The sequence below is a fragment of the Nerophis lumbriciformis genome, linkage group LG10, assembly GCF_033978685.3.
Source record: "Nerophis lumbriciformis linkage group LG10, RoL_Nlum_v2.1, whole genome shotgun sequence".
NCBI classification, from domain to species: domain Eukaryota; kingdom Metazoa; phylum Chordata; class Actinopteri; order Syngnathiformes; family Syngnathidae; genus Nerophis; species Nerophis lumbriciformis.
Window position 1 is genome coordinate 20,767,906 of NC_084557.2, and position 23,382 is coordinate 20,791,287.

The 23,382-nt window shown below is 39.9% G+C and overlaps 1 protein-coding gene across 10 annotated transcripts in view; it reads left to right on the top strand.

Annotated features, from left to right (window-relative positions):
* The window catches only part of agbl2 (AGBL carboxypeptidase 2), a 25,700-nt gene continuing 2,318 nt past the window's right edge, over nucleotides 1–23,382 (top strand). The window contains exons 1-23 of one of the 10 annotated variants that reach the window (XM_061970060.2): nucleotides 319–495; nucleotides 643–726; nucleotides 1,224–1,486; nucleotides 4,300–4,429; nucleotides 4,730–4,897; nucleotides 4,980–5,087; nucleotides 6,581–6,725; nucleotides 6,815–7,064; nucleotides 10,542–10,940; nucleotides 11,057–11,199; nucleotides 11,410–11,569; nucleotides 11,645–11,771; nucleotides 11,836–11,936; nucleotides 12,039–12,145; nucleotides 13,932–14,010; nucleotides 14,133–14,225; nucleotides 14,307–14,390; nucleotides 14,459–14,557; nucleotides 15,659–15,761; nucleotides 22,324–22,539; nucleotides 22,624–22,654; nucleotides 22,762–22,937; nucleotides 23,208–23,343. In XM_061970060.2, the coding sequence (XP_061826044.1) occupies nucleotides 4,318–4,429; nucleotides 4,730–4,897; nucleotides 4,980–5,087; nucleotides 6,581–6,725; nucleotides 6,815–7,064; nucleotides 10,542–10,940; nucleotides 11,057–11,199; nucleotides 11,410–11,569; nucleotides 11,645–11,771; nucleotides 11,836–11,936; nucleotides 12,039–12,145; nucleotides 13,932–14,010; nucleotides 14,133–14,225; nucleotides 14,307–14,390; nucleotides 14,459–14,557; nucleotides 15,659–15,761; nucleotides 22,324–22,539; nucleotides 22,624–22,654; nucleotides 22,762–22,937; nucleotides 23,208–23,343 (2,837 nt within the window). In that variant the 5' untranslated portion in view covers nucleotides 319–495; nucleotides 643–726; nucleotides 1,224–1,486; nucleotides 4,300–4,317. Of the gene's footprint in view, nucleotides 128–318; nucleotides 496–642; nucleotides 727–1,223; nucleotides 1,487–4,299; nucleotides 4,430–4,729; nucleotides 4,898–4,979; nucleotides 5,088–6,580; nucleotides 6,726–6,814; nucleotides 7,065–10,541; nucleotides 10,941–11,056; nucleotides 11,200–11,409; nucleotides 11,570–11,644; nucleotides 11,772–11,835; nucleotides 11,937–12,038; nucleotides 12,146–13,931; nucleotides 14,011–14,132; nucleotides 14,226–14,306; nucleotides 14,391–14,458; nucleotides 14,558–15,658; nucleotides 15,762–22,323; nucleotides 22,540–22,623; nucleotides 22,655–22,761; nucleotides 22,938–23,207; nucleotides 23,344–23,382 lie in introns of those variants that run through there. The other 9 variants (XM_061970056.2, XM_061970064.2, XM_061970062.2 and 6 more) reach the window with 9 other exon arrangements.

Consider the following 23,382-nt stretch of genomic DNA (forward strand, 5'->3'; position numbering starts at 1 on the left):
GGAACACAGTGAACTCTAGCAGGTTTGGTCATTTTCGTCAAATTACGCTAATTTACATTTTTTGGTACGATAGTTTTGTCATTTCCTGTTTGGCAACACTGAAAAATTAAGCTGTGTGCATTCAGAGGTAAACCAACTGAATAGTTGGTACATTTAAAACTCACACGTATAATTTTAAAACGTTCATTACTTTACATTTTATTGTCATGACTGACGTAGTCCACTGATAACCTGAATTAATATGTACCCACCAAACGTTAAGGCAATATTCATAGCTTTGTGTCTGTCCTAGCTCGTTACTAGCTTAACTAGCAGCTTCTTCCCCACGAAGAGCCTCATATGGTGTTTGTTGGTGACGTCGGTTGCTTAGAAACATAAACATCCTGTTCCTCGTCAAAGCCTGGGACTTCTTTACAAGTTATTCACTAGTTTAGTTTTTACTTTGCGCACATTTTATGCACGGCGTCGTGACTATACGGCGTAAAGCCACGTCAGGTAAGTGGTTCTTTTAATTGGACATTACAAAACCTATCTAATGGATGTTGAGAAGAGCTTCCAATTGTACATGAAATTTAAGTGACTTGTAATACTAATTTCAAGTGTTGCATTAAAGTCATTCATTTTATTCTTCTGAATCAACAGACAAATCAAAAATGCCTTCAAGAGACCAACTCTTCTTGTACGTTATTTATTTTGGCCTTTATTCATCACCTGCCACAACATTAGGTACATGAAAACGTGTAGGATGTGTAGTCCTGTATTTTTTGCCTACTGTGTTATACCATGCCTACTTGCACCTAACACATTTCAACTTCTACCTCACAAATAAGTACACCCCTCACATTTAGTCTAAAAAGAGGATACTCCAAACTCAATATCTGTAGGATTGTTCCATAAATACCTGCTTACTATGCGGTTTACAGTGGTGTAGTTGCACTGGCAAACCATATATTAGTAATCACTCTCAAAATGATGCAGTAGAAATGATTGTCTTCAATTCAAGCAGCACAGAGAATGACATCAGAGCATTCTGATTGGACACTTTAGTATCTTCTTTGATCTTGCAAAATATAATGTGGCACATCATTGCTGCATCAAAGCCTGTGTATTTATAACAACCTCAGCTATCACAATAAGCACAACCATTTAAATGCCTTACTTGCAGCTATTACAATATATTTTCACTGTTCCAACCTTAGACATTTCTATGTTCTGTTTTGCAGTAGTCTGAAGCCCTCTGATTAGCCCCAAACCAGCTGGGATAGGTCACAGGTCACCCGCGACTCCAGACAGGATAAGAAGGAGGAAATGAAGTCGTAGGAACTGAAGAGAGAGAGTGCAACTAAGTTGTGCTGTACCGGACTGAAAGAACAAAATGATTTGGAGACCATATGTAATTCTGCCTAATACATCAGAGCATATCATAACAATCCCGGGATCCAAGGAAGCACAGCAATGACATCAGAGCACACTGCTTCATCACTTAGTAAGTGCATACATTATTTTTTGTTCCATGATTTCAGAACCAAAAAATTATGCTTTAAGAAAATACCTAAACGATTAGACAGAGACGAAATTAGTAACTATTTTTGCTATTTCTCGCAAAGATAAATAACGTAATAAAAATATAGTGGTACCTACAATTACGAACCCCGCTTTATGCAAACTTTCCCATTACAAACCACTGCGTCTTGCAGGAAATCCATAATTTTAGAACCAAAAAATTCTGCTTTCAGAAAATACCTAACGATTAGACGGAGACAAAATGAGTAATTATTTTTGCTATTTCTCACAAACTTCCCCCGTACATAAACATAATTCCACATACGAATTTAGTCCCCAGATCTAGACTTTTCTATGCCCGAAAGTATTTTGTGCAGGCTCTTATAAACTTTTAACACTACCTTTAAAATTGCCGACCTTAACACACTAACAGCGGTCCTCATTTCTAACCTCCTACATAAACTCACACATACACTGAGAAGCTGAATGGTAATGTGGCCTTTATCTGACTCTTTCAGTCTCTTTGTATCTATGTTGCAACCTGACTACGTTTTCTTGCACTAAATCAGTCTGATTTTTCAAATAGTTTTTTTTGTATTTTCACACCTACATGTGAAGTCCCAGACACACTACGCTCGGTAGGCACTTTCCTTTGAAAACATCCTAACTGTAACCTCGCAAAGGCAAATTATTGCAGATCAATTGTTAGGTATCAATTGTTAGATGTCAAAATCTAAACAGCATTATAAAGGGAAGCGTATTAGAATTGAACCAGGAAATATATTGGTCTATTCAAGGATCACATACTTCTTGTGAATGATGCCGTTTGACTACTTGTTAGATGACAGCAAGCTGAGCAAAAGTACTCAAGCATTAAACAGTTGGAAATGTACATTCAAAAGTTTAGAGAAGGTCAGGTTAAATTTACCTGGAAAGGAAATACAATAGTACATTAACTTACGAGTTTAACTCGGGCTGTGTCGAAGCTCCTTACTCAAAACTCTTGTATCTCAAATCAGCGTCTTCCGTTGAAATGAATTGAATTGGTGCCCCCCCCAAATATAAATAAATAAATAAAACAGCACAACTTTATTTAATTATCATGATTTCATGCTGTGCTATAGAATTTCACATTAGGCCTACATTTTGGACTTTATGTTTCTCCCAAAGAACCGCCGCTCCTACTTGTTCCACTCATGCAGCCCCAGGCTATGACGTCTGCCATCAGCAAGCTTGACTTTAGTCGATACATGTCAAGTTAGTACTCGCTTGACTTACCAGCTGTTTAGACAAACATATCTGTGTGCCAACTCATTTTCAGGGGAACATAATCTTTAATGCTATACAAGTACTGGATATCTGCGTTTAATTTTTGTATTATTGCCCATTAATAATATATGCTGTAATATATCTTGCTAAAGTGCTTGAAAGTGTGATACTAGACAGAGTTGGGGATCTTATTTGCACCGCAGACAACCAATTTGGCTTTAAGAACAAGCACAGCACTGACTTGTGTATTTATGCTTTAAAAGAAGCAGTAGAAAAATACAGAGGGCAGGGCTCTACAATGTTGGTAGGTTTTATTGATGCATCTAAGTCATTTGACATAGTTAGCTATCACAAACTCTTCACCAAGCTGAAGCATAGGGGTGTTCCAGGTCGCATCATACGTATTCTGGCATATTGGTACGACAGGCAGACGATGCAGGTAAAATGGGGGAGTAGTTTATCCTCTCCCTGGGGGAGTTGGCAATGGGGTACGGCAGGGTGGGCTTCTATCATCGGGCCTATTCAGCCTGTATATGGATGGCCTGTCAAGGCAGTTGAGAGACTGTAGAACAGGGTGCATAAATGGGAACACCTTAATTAACCACTTTATGTATGCTGATTTGGCCATTATATCTCCCCGTAGTGCAGGGTTCCAACAGCTTCTGAACAAATGCTCAGACTATGGAGTCAAGTTTGACATCAAGTATAATGCCACAAAGAGTATCATAATGATATGTAGGACCAATGAGGCTCAACATCTTAATTCCCCACGTTTCTACTTGTCTAGTCAAACAATGTGCAACAATGTAAAATATTTAGGCCACATCATTATTGATAAGATGTAGGATGATGCTGACATGCTTAGACACGGAAGAATGCTGTATGTCTAAGCCAATATGGTGATGGGAAAATTTCACTACTGCTCTGATAAAGCGAAACGGTACTTGTTTAAAGCTTACTGCACCCCTATGTACACGGTACCCCTTTGGGTGAGGTTTAAGAAAGAGAGCTCGCACAAACTCCAGGTTGCGTATAATGACCGTCTCAGAATCCTGCTCAGAATGCCCAGGGGTAGTAGGGCCAGCAAGCTTTTTTGTCAGAAAACTGATAAGTTTAAGTTTATATGTAAACTGCAGGGGCCCGAGAATGATCTTATTATACAGATAACCAATCCTAGGTGTAGTGCTTCTAGGTAACAATCCTATATATGGAAACACTGGTATGTGTGCCTTTTATAGAATGTGTTAAAGCATTTTTTTTTGCTGCTTTTATTTATTAGATGCATTTTACTGAATATGCACAAGCACTGTTTTAATATTATGTGATATAATGCCTTTTATACTGTATTCTTTGTTTTATGTACTGTATGTGATTGTATGTCTACTTGGACGTTGAAGTCCACGTTAAAGCTTGATTAATTGCTTGTTGAAATGTGAGTGGTGTACTCAGTTTCGTAGGATGCTGTATACAGTATATACAGTATATATAGACGGATGCTCTTTGAAATGTATGTTCTTTGTGATTTAGGCGGGAAATACATCAGACATGGCCGGTCCTGTAATCAGGAGTTGGTGGAATTCCTACCAGTTGCACAAATTGGACGACAAAAACTCCAACAGAGAGGAGGACAAGGAGGATGTGACAGTGAAAAGGCAGTGTAAGTTGTTTTCATGCGTGTTCACTTATGTAAAGAGCCATGCTCACTATGTATTTCTATGTTGCTGTTCAACTTGATTTATTTGACCAGCGGTTTAAAAATAACTGATGTGCCCCAAAGGTGTTCGAGCCTAAAGCCTACCTATGCATTAAATATTAAATATGCTCCTTTATCACTTAACTTTGTACACTGAAGTACAGCTCAGCATCAAATGAGCAAACTTGTTTAGTGGGGATGAGTTAAATTCACAACCTTAATAGGAGTGAAAAGAGGTAATTGATTATCTTTGTGTCTCCTCAGTATCCATAAGTCAGACACTGCGAACCAGACAACTACGCATAAACTTTGATGAAGGACGTCCAGTTTTGAGTCTAAGAGCGCCGCTGGATCTGGTTCATTTCCCACCTGTCTCCTCCCCTCGTTGGCCCATAGAGTGTGAGGTCATCAGCAATGCCATCCATCACATTGGTAATGCCACACTGTAATTCTGACCCAGTGAAGAGTCCACAAGGATGGTCAGGATTGACCAACATTAATTGTTATATTTTAGAGTGGGAGCCTCCAAGGCCCGAGCCTTTCTACCACCCTAAAGGTCATGAGCGGATACCACTTGCATCTTTCGAGGAGGACAGACGAGTGGTCTATTGTAATGACCATGGTAACTTTAGAACTGTACATCAGACATAATATTTTTCTCCAAATATTTATGTACAGTACATTTGCCTACACTCATAATGTAGATCTGGACAATAATAAGGAGAGCTACTATCATTAAAAATGTTTGAGGAAACAAATCCATGTATACAGTATATATTTTGATGACAATTTTCTTGCAAGTACAGTACTACCTCAACTAATGAGCTTAATTAGTTCTGCTCTTAGCTCAAAACACTCCCATTGAAATTGATAGAAATCAATTTAATTTTGGCTTGGCCCCACCAAAAAATTATTTTAACATGTAACTTGCTTCTTAAAAAAATAACTTTTAGAGAAGACATATTGTATGAATAATAACACAATAAAATGTATTAGTAACAACTACAGTAGTTTCATGAAAACATTTAATTTTAATGTACAGCATGGAGAGTGGACTTCTACTGTATCTCATTCCAACTGCTTCTCCGTCAAACACACCATCAGTAGCTTTTCAATTATTTTATGGATAAATGTCCACCATTTGATAATATTTAACCTTCTTGGCTGGTGTTGGACTAATTCTTGTTCAGTATGGTGCAGATGAATGGGCTCGGTCATCTTTTAGATGATTTCATTCTTTAGCTGCTGCTCACTGCTCCCCTCACCTCCCAGGGGGTGAAGGTGATGGGTCAAATGCAGAGGATAATCTCACCACACCTAGTGTGTGTGTGACAATCATTGGTACTTTAACTTTAACTTTAATTTAATTCAATGACTATCATGCCCTTCTTCTCAGCACTATTCACACGTATCTTATTCCTTCCCATGGTTGGAAAACAAAGTTATGTCCATCCCCAGCTTTCAGCTAATGCGAGCGAGTAAGTCCAGATGTTTTGGTCGGATCTTACGGGGTTCATTGTGACATTTGCTGCATCAAACTAATGGCAGGGATACATACTTGTACCTCAAATGTTTGCTTGTAACTTGAAGCAATCAATCAATCAATCAATCAATCAATGTTTATTTATATAGCCCTAAATCACAAGTGTCTCAAAGGGCTGCACAAGCCACAACGACATCCTTGGTTCAGATTTCACATAAGGGCAAGTGAAGTGAAGTGAAGTGAAGTGAATTACATTTATATAGCGCTTTTTCTCAAGTGACTCAAAGCGCTTTACATTGTGAAACCCAATATATAAGTTACATTTAAACCAGTGAAGGAAGGAAAAAGCAAGGAAAAACTCACAACCCAGTGGGATGTCAATGTAAATGACTGAAGCCTAACATTTAGCCAAGAGACAGCTCTTATATCCAAAAATGTTTAAGTCGGGACACTCTTAAGTGAGGTACCATTTTATACATCTTTAAATACCCCCATGCAAATACATATTATATGTTTATATACACACAAACCCCGTACATACAAATCCATACATGGCTTGAGACATTAGTCTTTATGCCACAGCGGAAACTTTTTGCTTTTGAAAGTATTTGTTTCCGTCTTTTTTTCCATAGGGAGTAAGTACTTCACATGCTCTCGTGTTGGAGGTTTGAGGGTGTCCGAGAGCAGGGCCTCTTTCAATGACTTCAAACAACCGCAACTCTGTCTTGAGTTCGAGTCACGATTTGAGAGTGGAAACCTTCAGAAGGCTGTGCAAGTGTGAGTCTTGAGGGCCTTCGATCATATTTACCTTCATTGCACACTTTTCTCTTTTAGCTTAAACTCATGTGTGTGTTTCTTTTTCTTAGCGGTCCCTTCAACTACGAGCTCACCCTGCGCGCAGATCTGTACACTAACAAGCACACGCAGTGGTTTTACTTCAGAGTAAGAAAAATGATAGCCGGGGTGACCTACCGCTTCACCATTGTCAACTTCATGAAGCGCCGCAGCCTTTACTCCCAGGGCATGAGGCCGCTGCTGTACTCTGAGAGATCTGCTGAGGAGAGCGCTGTTGGATGGCAACGTACTGGCTCCAACATCGCATACTACCGCAGTCAGGTAGGTGGCACTACCATCTGGTTGTCTATTGTCTGTCTCCTTAACATTACCTTATCGGTAGGTGTTACTGAGTTACCTGAATCAGCAGTAAGTATAGTGTTATTTTGATATTATTATAGAGATTTAGTTTCTGTCAGACATATAAGAAAAGTATAATTTATAGCTATTGTCCAAGCACAATCTTAAATTGTAGGTTCATGATAATAAAAGCCTAATTAGTGCATGTTTCGTCATAGTCTTCGGATTTAAAACCATTTTTAATCTTTCGAAGATTATTGTAAAGCAGGAATCCTATATATTTCAGGGTATTGAATTGCAAATGCTTCTCAGTGCCTTGCTTGAAGAAGTTTCCAGTGGTTATAATCCTTGTAGTAGTGATGGTAGTAGTATTAGTAATAGTATGTAATGTGTTATACTAATATGTAATAGTATATAATATTAATAGTATTGCTATCTGTCACCCCTCAACCTGTATTGGTTTCTGCTTTGGACGCAACACTGTTGCCTTTAACTTAAACAGGTTTACTCACAGTGTATATCAGAAGTCTTTATTATGAAAGGAGCCCTTTTTATGCTCAGTGTGGCTGGAACCATGCTGTAAAAATACAATACAACAAAAACACAAAACACCCAAACATAAATGTTTAGTCCCCTCTTCTACTATAGATAAATAGTACAGTTTATACACAGATTATATATACTTTTACAAGTTGGAATCTTTTTTTATTTTACCTGCTACAACAAACAGAAGTGCAGTGTGCGTGTATAATGGATGACAGCCAGTGTGGCTGTTCAATAGTACGTTGGTTGAAACTCACACCTGAAAACCTTAAGAGGTGTGCTGCACAGCGTTAAGGACGGGTATTATTCCGATTTTTAGAATTCCGATTCCATTTTCAATTCTGCTTAACAATTCGGTTCTTAATCGGTTCTCCAATTGATTCTCATTTGTATAAAAAGGTAACACACAAGTTGATCAACATTAACTTTGTTTAGTTTAGAAGACACATGAATGTACAAACTCAACAGTGAGGTCTTATAGGGGAACTGCACTTTTTTGGAATTTTGCCAATTGTTCAGAATCATTATGAAACACATGACGACGGATGGATTTTTTGAATGCATTGTAAATAATAAATAATGGTGTTTTTTTTTTTTTCTACGTTTGTTTAATATCTAGAATGCATAAAAAAAAAAATCCGTCATCTTTTATAATGATTGTGAACGATAGGCATACTGCACTTTTTGGGGGAATCCCCAAAAAGTGCAGTTCCCCTTTATCAATCAATCAATCAATCAATCAAAGTTTATTTGTATAGCCCTAATCACAAGTGTCTCAAAGGGCTGCACAAGCCACAACGACATCTCACATCAGGGCAAGAATAAACTCAACCCAATGGGATACAATGACAAACCTCGGAGGGGACCGCAGATGTTGGCAACACAACTGATACACATGTGTGGGCCTACTTATAAATAGATTGCTACTTTTCAGAAAATGCTCATGTCATGTTTTGTTGTTTGTTAACTTCTCGCTACACATTTTAACAAGTGCACATGTTGGCAGTGCAGGCAAAATAAACTGTCAATGCAGAATTTACTTTCTTCAGATACTTTTCTTTTTCGGGATGTATTCATAGTTAGCTAACCACAACGGTGGCACACTCAAGAAGTTGATGCCTCTCTCATTCTCACCACACTCAGACAGACAGACTCTCTCCCTTCCCATTGCTCATTCAGTTATCAACCAGAAGTCATCCTGCACACATTCACAGACCCTTTAAAAATTTGCGGTGTTGAAATCTCCAAGCTCTGCAATGGGAGCAACAACATGGAGTCTTAAAGGGGACATTTGATGAATGTTATCTTAATTGACCTACAAATGTTTTTACAATGTTGAATACTCAAGTTAAACAATGCCAAAATGTCAAATCATAAGGTTCATGCATTTTGGCGTGAGCTTGCAGGCAATTTTGGATGCCTCTGTTCATGTAGTTTTGCAATCTGGCTACGTCGTGACGTCAGAGAGAGCTGGACAACATATTTAGACATCAAGTAAAGCAGAGGGGGAGAAGCTCCTTCATGTTGTAAGGAAACATAAAAAAGTAGAATACATTATTATTTTCATCGAATCTGGGCAAGCGCATTAAACATAGACATGCAACATGCAGTGACATAAATATTGCTAAAAGCTGATTTTTTATACACAGTCCGTATCGATCGGAAAGTGTGCTCGTGTACGTAATGGTGTGACCGGGTAAACCAATATAATGTTTATGAAATGTATTCCTGATCGTGCCTGCAAAATAAAATTGCGTTGACGACTTTAAGATATTTACGTATTTAGAAAGGGTGGGGTGTGGTTTAATTTGCAATCTGGGAACGCCTCCAAAATTGAACATCTTGCAGACAGATTCAAAAACAGGTTATAAAAGTGACTGTGGAGCAAAATGTACACCAAAACATATAATACATATTGCCTATACCACAAGGTGGTCATATTATGATTTTTTCCCCTACATTTAAAACACTTCCTTGTGGTCTACATAACATATAATGGTGGTTCTTGGTTCAAAATGTTGCATCGATTATGTTTTACAGACCGTTTTCAAGCCGCTTCCTGACCATCTCATGATGCGTCGTTTTTTTGGGCGGTCTTATTTATGTAGCTTCATGCTAATTTGTATAAGAAATGTCAACAGCAGGGGATGCAGGTGCATGTACGAGCCAGTCTGCCCCACAACAAGAGGATAGAGAAAAAGAAGAAGCTTATTGACTATTACCCTTTGTTTGAATTAATTCCATATATGGATAATTCGTTGACGTTCCACCTGGGATAACGTCACAAATTGGGCATATTCCAAATGGCTTGTTTCCCAGAGGTATGAAGGAGGGCAAGATTTTTTTACAGATATTTTCGCAGTTTGATTTAAAATTTTCAGGACTTAAGCAATTCTCAAATACCCAACAGGTACAAATAGGCCAGTACAGCTGGTTTTGAATAACAGGGCCGTTGCTGACTGCTGGTATATATTTTCAGTTTATGGGGACGGCGTGGCGAAGTTGGTAGAGTGGCCGTGCCAGCAATCGGAGTGTTGCTGGTTACTGGGGTTCAATCCCCACCTTCCACCATCCTAGTCACGTCCGTTGTGTCCTTGGGCAAGACACTTCACCCCTTGCTCCTGATGGCTGCTGGTTAGCGCCTTGCATGGCAGCTCCCACCATCAGTGTGTGAATGGGTGTGTGAATGTGGAAATACTGTCAAAGCGCTTTGAGTACCTTGAAGGTAGAAAAGCGCTATACAAGTATAACCCATTTATCATTTATTTATTTATGTAGTTCTTCCAACGTTAGTGTTTACTGACTTCAGGTTCAGTTGGAGTGAAAGTTAGTATTTACTGTAGTGGTACAACATGTGTACATTTGGAATAATCAAGTTGGTATTTGTCTGACAGAGATCTATGTCTGTCTATTCAGAATCGAAAGGACAGCAATGAGTCAAAGAGTCTGTACTCCCTCACGTGGACTTTCCAGTTCCCTTACGAAGCTGACACCTGCTATGTGGCCCATTGTTACCCCTACACATATTCACACCTGCATCGCTACCTTAGGAATGTTTCCTCCAACCCAACAGTAGCAACATACTGCAAAGTGCGGGTGCTGTGCCACAGTCTTGCTGGAAATGCAGTCTACGTGCTGACAGTGACGTCACGAGCGGGCGGTAAGGTAAAGGACATCAACAAGAAAGCTGTGGTGGTGACGGCCCGCGTGCACCCTGGGGAAACCAACGGCTCCTGGATGATGGAGGGGTTCCTCGACTTCCTGCTCGGGGACTCGGCTGATGCTCAGCTTCTGAGGGACACTTTTGTTTTTAAGGTGCGTATAGCCTACCTGAGTGGTAAATTTGCCACTTTTGTCAAATTAAAACACCACTGGACCTAAAGATGAAGCCACAATATGCAATGTCCAACATCCTTTCTTGAAAAATACAGGTGGTGCCAATGCTGAACCCAGACGGTGTGGTGGTTGGCAACTACCGCTGCTCTCTGGCAGGCATGGATCTCAACAGGAATTACAAGACGGTGCTCAGGGACTCCTTTCCATGCGTATGGCATACCCGAAACATGGTGGAAAAGTGTGTGCCTTGTTTTTATTACACATGCTGTAGCCAGCATGTTTATATTCTCATAATCAATGCAATGCATACTTGCATACAGTATAAGATGTTTAAATGTTTCTCAAATGCACTTGGTTTTGCTCATATTATATTTGCATGCATGGGTGTTGTTGATGACAAACCATCAATACACAACTCTCAGGAACTGTTACTGTCTATTTTCCTCAGACTAATGAACCAGACAGATATCGTTCTTTATTGTGACTTTCATGGCCACAACCGTAAAAACAATGTCTTCATGTACGGCTGTAACAACCAAGAGGATGCTTCAATGAGGCTTCATGAGAGAGTTTTCCCGATGATGATGAGCAAGAATGCCAGCAACAAGGTAAAAACACATATTTTGTTGATTTGCATTTATAACTCCACTTGCTTATTTTCAAATCTCTCTTTTTATTTCCAGTTCTGTTTCAAGAGCTGTAAATTCCAGGTTCAGAAGAGCAAAGAGGGAACCGGTCGAATCGCCATGTGGCGACTTGGCATCAAAAACAGTTACACTATGGAGGCCACGTTTGGAGGCTCTACACTCGGTTGGCTTACACCTGAATACTTTGTGTGTATGTTCGATATGTTTTAAGTGTCTTGTTTAATCAGGTGACCGCAAAGGAACACATTTTACCACTCAAGACCTCAAGTCTCTGGGCTTTTACTTTTGTGACACCTTGCTTGACTATTGTGATCCAGAGCCAAGTAAGGTAAGAGGGCAGCACATCTCATTATGATTAAGTTGATCCTTACCTGAACACACATAGTTTATCTTGATGAAGCCATTTAGTAGTCTTATGTCATATTTTCAGATGACTTACTGTCTGACAGAACTGACAGCGATGCTGAAAAAAGAAGCCCGAGAACGTCTGGGAGAAGAAATAGACACGGACGTCCTGATCTCTGATTTTGAATCTGGGTAAGATATTAGATTTATATATATTTATTTATAAATTGACCCTAGTGTGGGAATGTGAGTGTGATTGTTGTCTGTCTATCTGTGTTCGCCCTGTGATGAGGTGGCGACTTGTCCAGGGTGTACTCCGCCTTCCGCCCGAATCAATCAATCAATCAATCAAAGTTTATTTATACAGCCATAAATCACGAGTGTCTCAAAGGGCTGCACAAGCCACAACGACAGATCCCACATCAGGGCAAGGAAAAACTCAACCCAATGGGCTACAATGAGAAACCTTGGAAAGGACCGCAGATGTGGGGAGCCCCCATCCTGGGCGACCGGTGCAATGGACGTCGAGTGGATCTAGTTAATAGTGTGAGAGTCCAGTCCATAGTGGGGACAGCAGGAGATCATTTTGAGTGGAGACAGGTCAGCAGCGCAGAGACGTCCCCAACTGATACCAAGGAGAAAAGAGACGGCGGATAAACTGGTCTAAAAGGGGGGTCTATTTAAAGGCTAGAGTATACAAATGAGTTTTAAGATGTGACTTAAATGCTTCTACTGAATGCAGCTGAGATAGGCTCCAGCACCCCTGTGACCCCTAATGGGACAAGCGGTAGAAAATGGATGGATGGATATATTATTGCATGTCCTCCCCATGACTGCCTGGGTTCCTTCCGGGTACTTTGGCTTCCTCTCACCTCCAAAAACTTGCACGGATAGGTTGATTGGCAACACTAAATTGACCAGAGTGTGTGAATGTGAGTGCGAATGTTTGTCTGTCTATCTGTGTTGGCCCTGCGATGAGGTGGCTACTTGTCCAGGGTGTACCCTGCTTTAAACCCGAATGCAGCTGGGATAGACTTCAGCCACCCCCGCGACCCCGTGAGGGACAAGCGGTAGAAGATGGATGGATATATATATTTGCATGCATGGGTGTTGTTGATATATGTTGATATATGAGGGGTGTAACACATTTGAACAATTAGATGTGATTCGATATTTGTGGTTGCCGATACGATTCAGGGACAATCTCTTTTTATTAGAATGATACGATATGAAACAATTCAGTGAGTTGAAATTATTTCAGTAACTTTTTAGCAAGAAAAAAATCAACAAGTGTGACCCTGAAAAAAAACTGAATACTGAACCCTGCAGGTGAAGTTTTCTATATTCCTGTTATTTCTTGTAAGGGAATTAGATTTAAATACATTAGATTATAAATACAAACAAGCAAGTGAACAACAATTACCGGCCAATGCATTCACATCTTATCTGAATAAAGTGCAACCAACACTTTAGCTTGGAAATAACAAAAGGAAACCTTACTAACTTTGTCGTTTAATGTAACGGCAGCATGGACTATGAGCAGCCAATAGTTACATATATTTTGTCAATCCTTAATCCCACTAGAAAGAACGCTAACGACAGTAACGGTGCAACACAAAAATGACAGCGCAACAAACACACATTAGGCAAAAAAAAGAGCAACTTTCTGTTAGTAAGGTAACGTATCTGACTATCTCATGGGGAACTCAACAGTGTCAAAATACAACATTTTACAATACATTTTACATGTATAAGGCCTACCATAGCTCAGGGTCACTATAGCTTCTGGTAGAAGTGGTGAACCAATTAGTCACGTGATTAAAACTGGATTCCAAAGTGAATACTTCATGCAGCACAGCCTCACTCTGACGACTTCCAGGGGCCCCCAGTTAAATTGAGCTGAGGACCTCTCTATTAGATAGTGTTTGGTGCGACTGCATGCCGTGACTGAAATATGTTATTTATTTCTCTTTTGCAGCACCAGTGGTTCTGATAGTTCTGATTCTGAAGAACTTCCAGTTCATTTGCTGAAGCAGTCACAAACTGTTCATGCAGAGGTATACTGTATGTGTGGTCTCCTCTCCCCTGTGGAAGAACAGTTACATTTTTTTGTGCTATGATGTAAAAATGCGTATGTAGTATTTCATTTTCTTATATGCTGTTGTTTTTCCCGTTTAAGCAAACTTCTGTGAAGCATAAACAGAAAATGAGCCATAAAGAAAGAAACAGGCTAAAGTCTAACGTGCAACAAAAAGACCTTCCTTTAAATACTGTAAGAGACTAACATAATCCCACAAGTGGCTAATGTATGAACAGAAGTACAACATATCTGATGAGCTCCTGGACTCTGCAGGAGTCAGACCTTCAGCAGGAGGAGAATGCAGGTAAAGAGAGCACCCAGGAAAGGCCACCGAGAAGACACATTAGAAAATGGCAGGTATGGTCTTGAATATAAGGTCAAGTGAGGGACTTCCTGACACTAATTTGAACCATTTATGTTTCAAGATAAATACCACACTCAGGAAAAGTGTAATCCCTGCAGCAAATACCAATCATGGAGACGTCAGTCATGTGACCCTTTGGCAAGGGTGTGAGCCTGTCAAGGTAATAAAGTTTTACGGTGCGGTCACCGTAAAACAATGCCTTTAAAGTGGATTTAGCTGACAGAAAGAGGAGTCCCACGAAGGATTGTCACACTTAATTCACAATTACAATGGTTCCCTGGTTTTAATAAAAGTGTCCGTTGAAAATCAAATTGTATGGAAACCAAAACACTTTTTGTCATATGAAATATGTAAATCCAATGAATCCATTCCAAACACCCAAAATGTTGACATAAAACACTTTATTTCAAGAATAATTGTAGTTTGTATGCAGAAAACAATGTAAAATGCATGCAAATGACAGATGAAAAGGATAAATGATGGCTCTTAAAACTATTGAGGTTAGCGTCATGATTGTTTGTTATTACCCTTCATTGTTTGGCTAGACTTACTATAACATTGTGGTGCATTCAGTGCCACTTTGGAAACACGGACCCTCGTTGACTTTGGACTATTACTTTGTTACAACTTATTTTGCAGTCATAGTCAATACAAAGTATAGAGAATGAGTCAGCAAAGTGTGTTTTTGGTGAACAGTTTTGCCTAAGGCCTAATCATACTAAAACTGGTGCGTATGAAAACCGAGGTACTCCTGTACTTTATATAGCCAAAAATTGTAATATGACCCAAGTCAAGATAGGCATTAAATAATTACTTGAATAAAATTAAGTATTCTATAAGTACTGAATAACTGTTGAGTAACTTGTGATGAAATTAGTAGTTATTTTTTAATAGTACTTGCACTACAACCATAATTGATGTGAGAAGTACTCTTTTAAATGAACCCTAAATAAGATTTACAATGACCTCTTTTGCTTAAAATACATTTTAACTTATTTTTATTTGTTCATGTGTGTTCACATACCTACAATGCTATGCAAAAGAGACACCTTAGAGTTGTTGTTTATGGCAGTCCTACAGTATTTTGGTCTTTTACACAGAAAGTAATGCAGTAAAATACATGAAAAAAAGATGTACAACAAACTTCATTGTTTTTTCTTGGGCTCATATCCCACCCCTCTACAAGATTTTATGGAAATGTTCTTAATATTTTTTGTGTAATCGTTTTAACTGAATCTGCCTTATTGTGTGCTTGTTTTAGGGCGATTGTCGAGAAGACACAAAGACAGCAGCCAACATGCATCGCTACGAGAGGGCATGTCCAAATATCAACACCATTGTAGCTCTGTCACCTCACCCAGGTTGTGCGTTTTGTCTCCAATGTTTTATTGTTGCTTTTTGACTTGTACCTGCAGTAAAGCATCAGTTTGCATGTAGTTGAGGGGTGTCAAACTCGTTTTCATTGAGGGCCACGTCGCAGTTATGGCTGTCCTCAGAGGGCCGTTTGTAACTGTAAAAATATATGAATATTACTTACGGCTGTCAAAAAAAAATCATTTGACATCACTAATAATAATGTACAATCGCCTCCATGATATTACAAAACCCAAAACCAGTGAAGTTGATACGTTGTGTAATTCGTAAATAAAAACAGAATACAATGATTTGCAAATCCCTTTCAACTTATGTTCAATTGAATAGACTGCAAAGACAAGATATTTAATATTCGAACTGAGAAACTTAATTTTTTTTTGCAAATAATCATTAACTTAGAATTAAATGGCAGCAATACATTGCAAAAAAGTTGGCACAGGAGCATTCTTAACCACTGTTACATGGCCTTTCCTTTTAACAACACTCAGTAAACGTTTGGGAACTGAGGAGACCAGTTTTTGAAGCTTTTCAGGTGGAATTCTTTCCCAATCTTGCTTGATGTACAGCTTAAGTTGTTCAACAGTCTGGGGTTTCCATTGTTGTATTTTACGCTTCATAATGCGCCAAACATTTTCAATGGGTGACAGGTCTGGACTACAGGCAGGCCAGTCTAGTACCCGCACTGTTTTACTACGAAGCCACGCTGTTGTAACAAGTGGCTTGGTTGGCATTGTCTTGCTGAAATAAGCAGTGGCGACCAGTGTTGGGTTAGTTACTGAAAACCAGTAACTAGTTACGTTACTAGTTACTTTATTTCAAAAGTAACTCAGTTACTAACTCAGTTACTTAAACCAAAAAGTAATGCGTTACTGTGAAAAGTAACTATTTAGTTACTTATATATATTTTTTAATTTTTTTAAGGCCCCATTTAATGCCCTTTTAGCCTTCATTTTAGTACTGTTATTGCACTGGAGAATAATACAATGTGTTGATCAACTTGACATGCATTTGCATCACTGAACTCTGCTAAGCAATGTGGTCTACATACAACACACAAAGACAAAGATATGTTTTAAAGGGCCAATTTGTTTCAGACCAGAACAAATTGACAAAACTATTTTAAATAGCTGCAATTTAACATACATAAGTAACAAACAGCATAATAACAACATAGCTGTAAAACAAGAAAGGCACACACTACATACTAGAGATGCGCGGATAGGCAAATATTTCATCCGCCATCCACCCGATGTAGCGTTTGATCAGAACTGCACCCGCCCGCCATCCGCCCGCACCCGCCCGTTATATCTAATATAGACGATGCAAGGCATTAGTGAGGCACCTGCCAACTACTCCGGTTTTCCCGTAATTCGTACGGTTTTCATCAACCTATTCCGGGTTACGGTTGCAGTGATAAAAAATACGGTTTTTCATTAATTAAAAAAAAAAAAAGGGTGAAAACTACGCGAATTGCACCTTGTGCAGACAAGATTTTTCGATCGGACACGGAGGAATTAGCGATGTAAAAGACCACGTTGGGACAAAAAAACACAAGTCTAATGCCGTTGCTAGCGATACAAGTGGAAAACTTTCAACGTTTTTCGTCGCCCAAACAGATTCTTTGGATGTGATAAATGCCGAAGTTTTATTTACGGAGGCAATAATTGAGCATGGACTTCCAATCGCACTGGCTGATCACATGGGACAGTTAAATGTTTGTAATGCAACCTTTAAAAATCATTACGCGGTGATCGCGGTCCCAAAAATAAACTTTTCTTGCATGATAATGTCCAGAAAAATTCGCTTTATATTACTATGGAGTCCTTTTAACGAATTAGTTTGATGGTTTATCACAAACCTTAAATGAAAGAAGTCCTTTGTTCTCCTGCACCGCATGCGCTTTGGCCTTGCTTCGTGTTTGGTGCGCAATCCTGTCGGCTGTATTTCACAGCACGACATACTGTTAAAAGTGTTTATACTATTTATGCTTTCAAGTCCAAGTTGAAGAAATCTTGTTAAATGTTGACAGCATAACTACCAAAATACAGAAGTATGTCCTTAATATTTTTGCAGTGCTATTTCTGTTGAAAAGTTCAAATGATTACATTAGAGATGTGATGTGCCACTTTTCAAGTGTCTGATGGCTTAAATTAATTTTCATTAATTTTTCATATTTTGAATTCTTTTGAAAGGCTTACAAAAAAACTACATTTGAATTGTAATTCCATGCTCTTGACAGGACTATTAATTTTAATGAAGTTAGCTTACCATGTTTACAGTATGATAATTGTGATAGAAATGTGAATTTTAGGCACAGAATATTTTTTACAATTGAACAAGGCAGTAGATTATACAAGCTTGGACAGAAAGTTAATAATGACACCAATTTTTTTTTATGGAATTGTTTAGTACTGTTTTACCATTTGTTTACTGTAAAAAGTGTTTATACTGTTTATACTTTCAATTAACAAATTGAAGTCTTGTGAAAGGTTGACAGGATAACTGGCATTGACTGTCAAAATAATTTCAAACTATTGAAGTTAGCTTACAGAATTAACATGCCAATCAACCCATAAAATGAATGGGTGCTAATAATCATTTTGCGTCGGGGGGCGAAGCCCTGAACCCTCCACCAGGACTTTGTCCTGGACCTACCGGGGCCTGCGGCCCTTGGACCCTGGCTACTAGGTTTTTCTGATTTCAAAAGTTGGCAGGTATGGTGAGGTTATAAAGCTTTTGCCTGTTAAAGAAAGGAGACTGATCCAATGCAGCACAGACTTTCGCGTGCCACGCTGTCACGACCCAGACGCACACCAGTGCGCAATCATATGGGAGCCGCGCTGAGCGCACCTCCAAGCGCATCTCGCTGCCGGCGACGGCCGGGTATGGGCCCGACGCTCCAGCGCCATCCATTTTCAGGGCTAGTTGATTCGGCAGGTGGGTTGTTACACACTCCTTAGCGGGTTCCGACTTCCATGGCCACCGTCCTGCTCTCTATATCAACCAGGGTGAGCCCCACCCCTTTCGTGAGCGCACTGCGCGCGGAGTGACCCCTGTTACGCGCCCCCGGCAACAGGGGTGGCGGGCAGGTAAGCTGCGCGGGCGGAGCGCGCGGAGTGACCCCTGTTACGAGCCCCCGTGGCGGTGGCGGGCAGGTAAGCTGCTTACCTGCTGCGCGTGACGCCGGCCGCGGCGAAGGCGGACGAGGCGGGGTGTCGTTGCGGTGGGCGCGGTAGTGACCCTGGACGTGCGTCGGGCCCTTCTCGCGGATCGCCTCAGCTACGGCTCCAGGTGGGGCCCTCTCGGGGGAAGGGGCCTCGGTCCCGGACCCCGGCGAGGCGTCCCTTCTCCGCTCCGTAAAAGTGTCCATCTCTTTTCTTTTTTTTTCTTCTGTTGTGGCATATGCAGCAGGTGCCTGCTCGTTTTTCGTATGTGGGTAACAACATTTAACTATGTATATATATTTCCGAATTGGTTTAACTGCCACCCACCTGAATCTATTTAAAATCTAATTTTTTTTAATTTCAATTGCCCGACCCGATCCGACCCGACCCGCGGATAAAATCTAATTTTTTAAAATTTCATCCGCCCGATCCGCGGATAATCCGCGGACTCCGCGGTTGTGCCCGCAAACCGCGCATCTCTACTACATACATAAAGCTTAACCAAGCGTTTTCTCAAGGAATTCTGAAATAAAATCATGTCTGAAGCCCAGAACACTCTACACATTTCCCCACTTAGTTTAGAGAAAAGGAAATATTAGCCTGGCCCACTAGTATCCCTCTTTAGGTTTGTGAACTTTATAGTCTAAACATTTAGAGTGATGTGATAATCAAACACTCTAAAAGTCTAAAATGAAAGAGTATATAAGAGAATTATATACATTATATAGTGTGTGTACCTTCAGTGTGCAGTGCCTCATTAAAATCCAGCCGCTGTTGGAGGTGGAGGTGAAGTGTGTGTCTCTTTACTAGCTTCGTCGAAGCATGTTGTTTTTGTCGCTGTTTCAGCATATTTGAAACTTACATTCAACTAAAATGTTCTTTTCTTTGTGGTCGATAAAAGAAACGTACTGAAAATATCTCCATTTTAAGAAACTCGGCTTCGGGGTTCGCCATGACGTCTTGATAGTAGACACAGACACGCCCCCTCCCACACACACACACTCACACACACACACACACGCAGGCCCGGCCCTAACCAATCTGGCGCCCTAGGCAAGATTTTAGATGGCGCCCCCCCACATCGGCAGTGAACTGTATATACTCACAAGAAACCAAATAGCTTTGTCTTTGACCTTTTTTTTACTTAAAGAAAGCAAATTAACAATCAGAATAGTTAACAAGATTAAAAAAAATATGAATAAATAAATGAATGCAAAAAATAAAAAATGAATATATGAAATACAATATTTTTTACATACATATTGCTTAATTAACATTAATGATGTGCACTTTAACAACTAGGCTTACAACTATACCTAATGGGTGGAAAAGTGACTATTAATGTTGTAATGTTGTAACAAATAATATTTCTATTATATAGGCTTTACTTTGCATTTTAATTAACGTGGGATTATTTTTTGTATTTAGAAATAATAGTACCAACTTTTTTTTTTTTTTCTCCAACATTTGTGGCACTGGCGTGGCGCCCCCTGATGGACGGCGCCCTTAGCATTTGCCTATACGGCCTATGCCACGGGCCGGCCCTGCACACACGTACACACAGACAGCGCGCGGCGCGCCTCTTTTTTGTCGCCTCTTCAGCAGCGCTGCAACACTCAGATCTTCTCAGTTTCTAGCCGATACTACATAAAAAATAACGCAAAATAACGCAGTAACGCATCATGTAGTAACGGTAACGGAGTTACTGAATATAAAAAATAACGCGTTAGATTACTAGTTACCGCCGATAGTAACGGCGTTACAGTAACGCGTTACTTTGTAACGCGTTAGTCCCAACACTGGTGGCGTCTATGATAACGTTGCTTGGATGGCAACATATGTGGCTCCAAAACCTGTATGTACCTTTCAGCATTAATAGTGCCTTCACAGATGGCTAAGTTACCCATGCCTTGGGCACTAATACACCACCATTTCATCACAGATGCTGGCTTTTGAACTTTGCGCCTAAAACAATCCGGATGGTTCTTTTCCTCTTTGGTCCAGAGGACACGACGTCCAGTTTCCAAAAATAATTTGAAATGTGGACTCGTCAGACCACAGAACACTTTTCCACTTTGCATCAGTCCATCGTATATGAGTTGTGGCCCAGTGAAGCCGGCGGCGTTTCTGGGTGTTGTTGATAAATGGCTTTCGCTTTGCATAGTAGAGTTTTAACTTGCACTTACAGATGTAACGACGAACTGTAGTTACCGACAGTGGTTTTCTGAAGTGTTCCTGAGCCCATGTGGTGATATCCTTTACACACTCATGTCAGTTTTGGATGCAGTACCGCCTGAGGGATCGAAGGTCATGGGCATCCAATGTTTTTCAGATTCAGATTCTCTTAACCTTTTGATGATATTACGGACCGTAGATGGTGAAATCCCTATATTCCTTGCAATAGCTCATTGAGAAATGTTCTTAAACTGTTGGACAATTTGCTCTGCATTTGTTCAAAAAGTAGTGACCCTTGCCCCATCCTCGTTTGTGAATGACTGAGCATTTCATGGAAGCTGCTTTTATACCCATTGATGGCACCCAACTGTTCCCAATTAGCCTGTTAACCTGTGGTATGTTCCAAATAAGTGTTTGATGAGCATTCCTCAACTTTCTCAGTTTTTTTGCCACTTGTGCCAGCTTTTTTGAAACAGGTTGGAGGTATCAAATTCCAATTGAGCTAATATTTGCAAAAAATTATGTTTTCCAGTTCGAACGTTAAGTATCTTGTTTTTGCAGTCTATTCAATTGAATATAGGTTAAAAATGATTTGCAAATCATTGTACTCTATTTTATTTACAATTTACACAATGTGCCAACTTCACTGGTTTTGTGTTTTGTACTATACAAGTGCGAAGCATTAGTTCTAATCTAGTGTTAACTTTTTCTAACTCAGAGACGATGCAGTAGCTCAGTGGAGCGTGGCAGTAGCTATGTTACTTCATTACACTGACTAGCCTTGCGGCATTTGTGTTCTTCACGCTTTCGGTGTACTCCTAGCTGCACACATCTTTTGTTTGTTAAGATATTAGATACAGATTTACCTGCACTCTGGGATCACGACTACAGCAAACGTGACATGTGAATGATAGGCAAAATTCCACAAAGAATGCAGTTCCCCTTTAATACAATGTTTGTTGCATGATCAGATAATATTAAAGTTTTTCTGTCAAAACTGAAAGAACGAATATTTAGAAAGAAAGATTATGTGCTTTATTGGAGATAGGCTCCAGCACCCCCCGTGACCCCGAACGGGACAAGCAGTAGAAGATGGATGGATGGATGAAGTGCTTTTATTGATGCACGTTATTTCCTGTGGCGGGCCAGATCTGAGTTTGACACCTGTCTGAATAGGCTATAAATGACTAGTGCGTGTAATGTTTACGTCCAGCAGACCAACAAAGGGACACAGCACAATGGAGATACTCATCACAGCTGCTGCACCTAAGTGCTCTCTTTCCAAACACTCAAAAATGTAGTCACCCCAGCCAGCAGCATAATGGTCAACAGCAACTGCTTCACTTCAGTGCTCTTTTTCCAAACCTTCAACAATGTAGTCAACCAAACCAGCAGCATCATAGTCAGCAGCAGCAGCATTGCAACTCTCGTGAGTGCTGCATCTTCTAATGTTTGGTTTGCACACTTAGTAGTTCCACACAGAAACTGAAAAGTAATTTGTGTTACTTTTTAGAGCTATCACCAGACCGTGCAGAAACTGACAGGTAAAAACCCAGTTTTTGACTATCAATTATTAATTTAGTCAATTCATATTCACATTTTTCTCATTTGTGCTGTCTGCGTCACTCTCATTTGACATTGATCCTTCAAGGCATCTGCTGTCAAGCATCACCATTGATCATTTCACTGGCCACCCTGTTTACAGAGCGACAAATTCCTTTCGTGGCCAAAATCGTTACTATGTCCACCGGGATTTGCCCCCTGTACATGCAGACACATCCAACACAAAATGGCGAGATAAGAGAGAGGCAGGAGATGTTGGAGAAGGTTGGTCCTCTATATTGACACAATGACTTTACCTTGCCTGACCACTTATGACATCCTATACAAGAGCTATGTATCACAAATTTTACTTTGACAAATAATTAAGAATGTGTTATAGTAGACCGCTTATTCATTAATAAATGTTTAAGGTAGAACGTACGATAAACCAATTTATTGTAGCAGGTTATTGTTTGCTTTGTGCATGATTTATTTTTTACATTAAAATACTTGTATGTGTTTTAAAAGGCGAATTTTCCTGTCATTTTATTTAAGTTGGATTGCTGAAACTTCTTCCATTTCGAAAGCGGAATCGTGAAAACCTCATCTTGGAAATTTCTCGGAGAAAAGCAATGTCCTACTCTAATGTATTAGGTCCTGTACTAGGGTGCACAGACCTCAGAGGAAACAGGTACACATTTCTTTAACTTTGGTTTTACCGTCATAATTT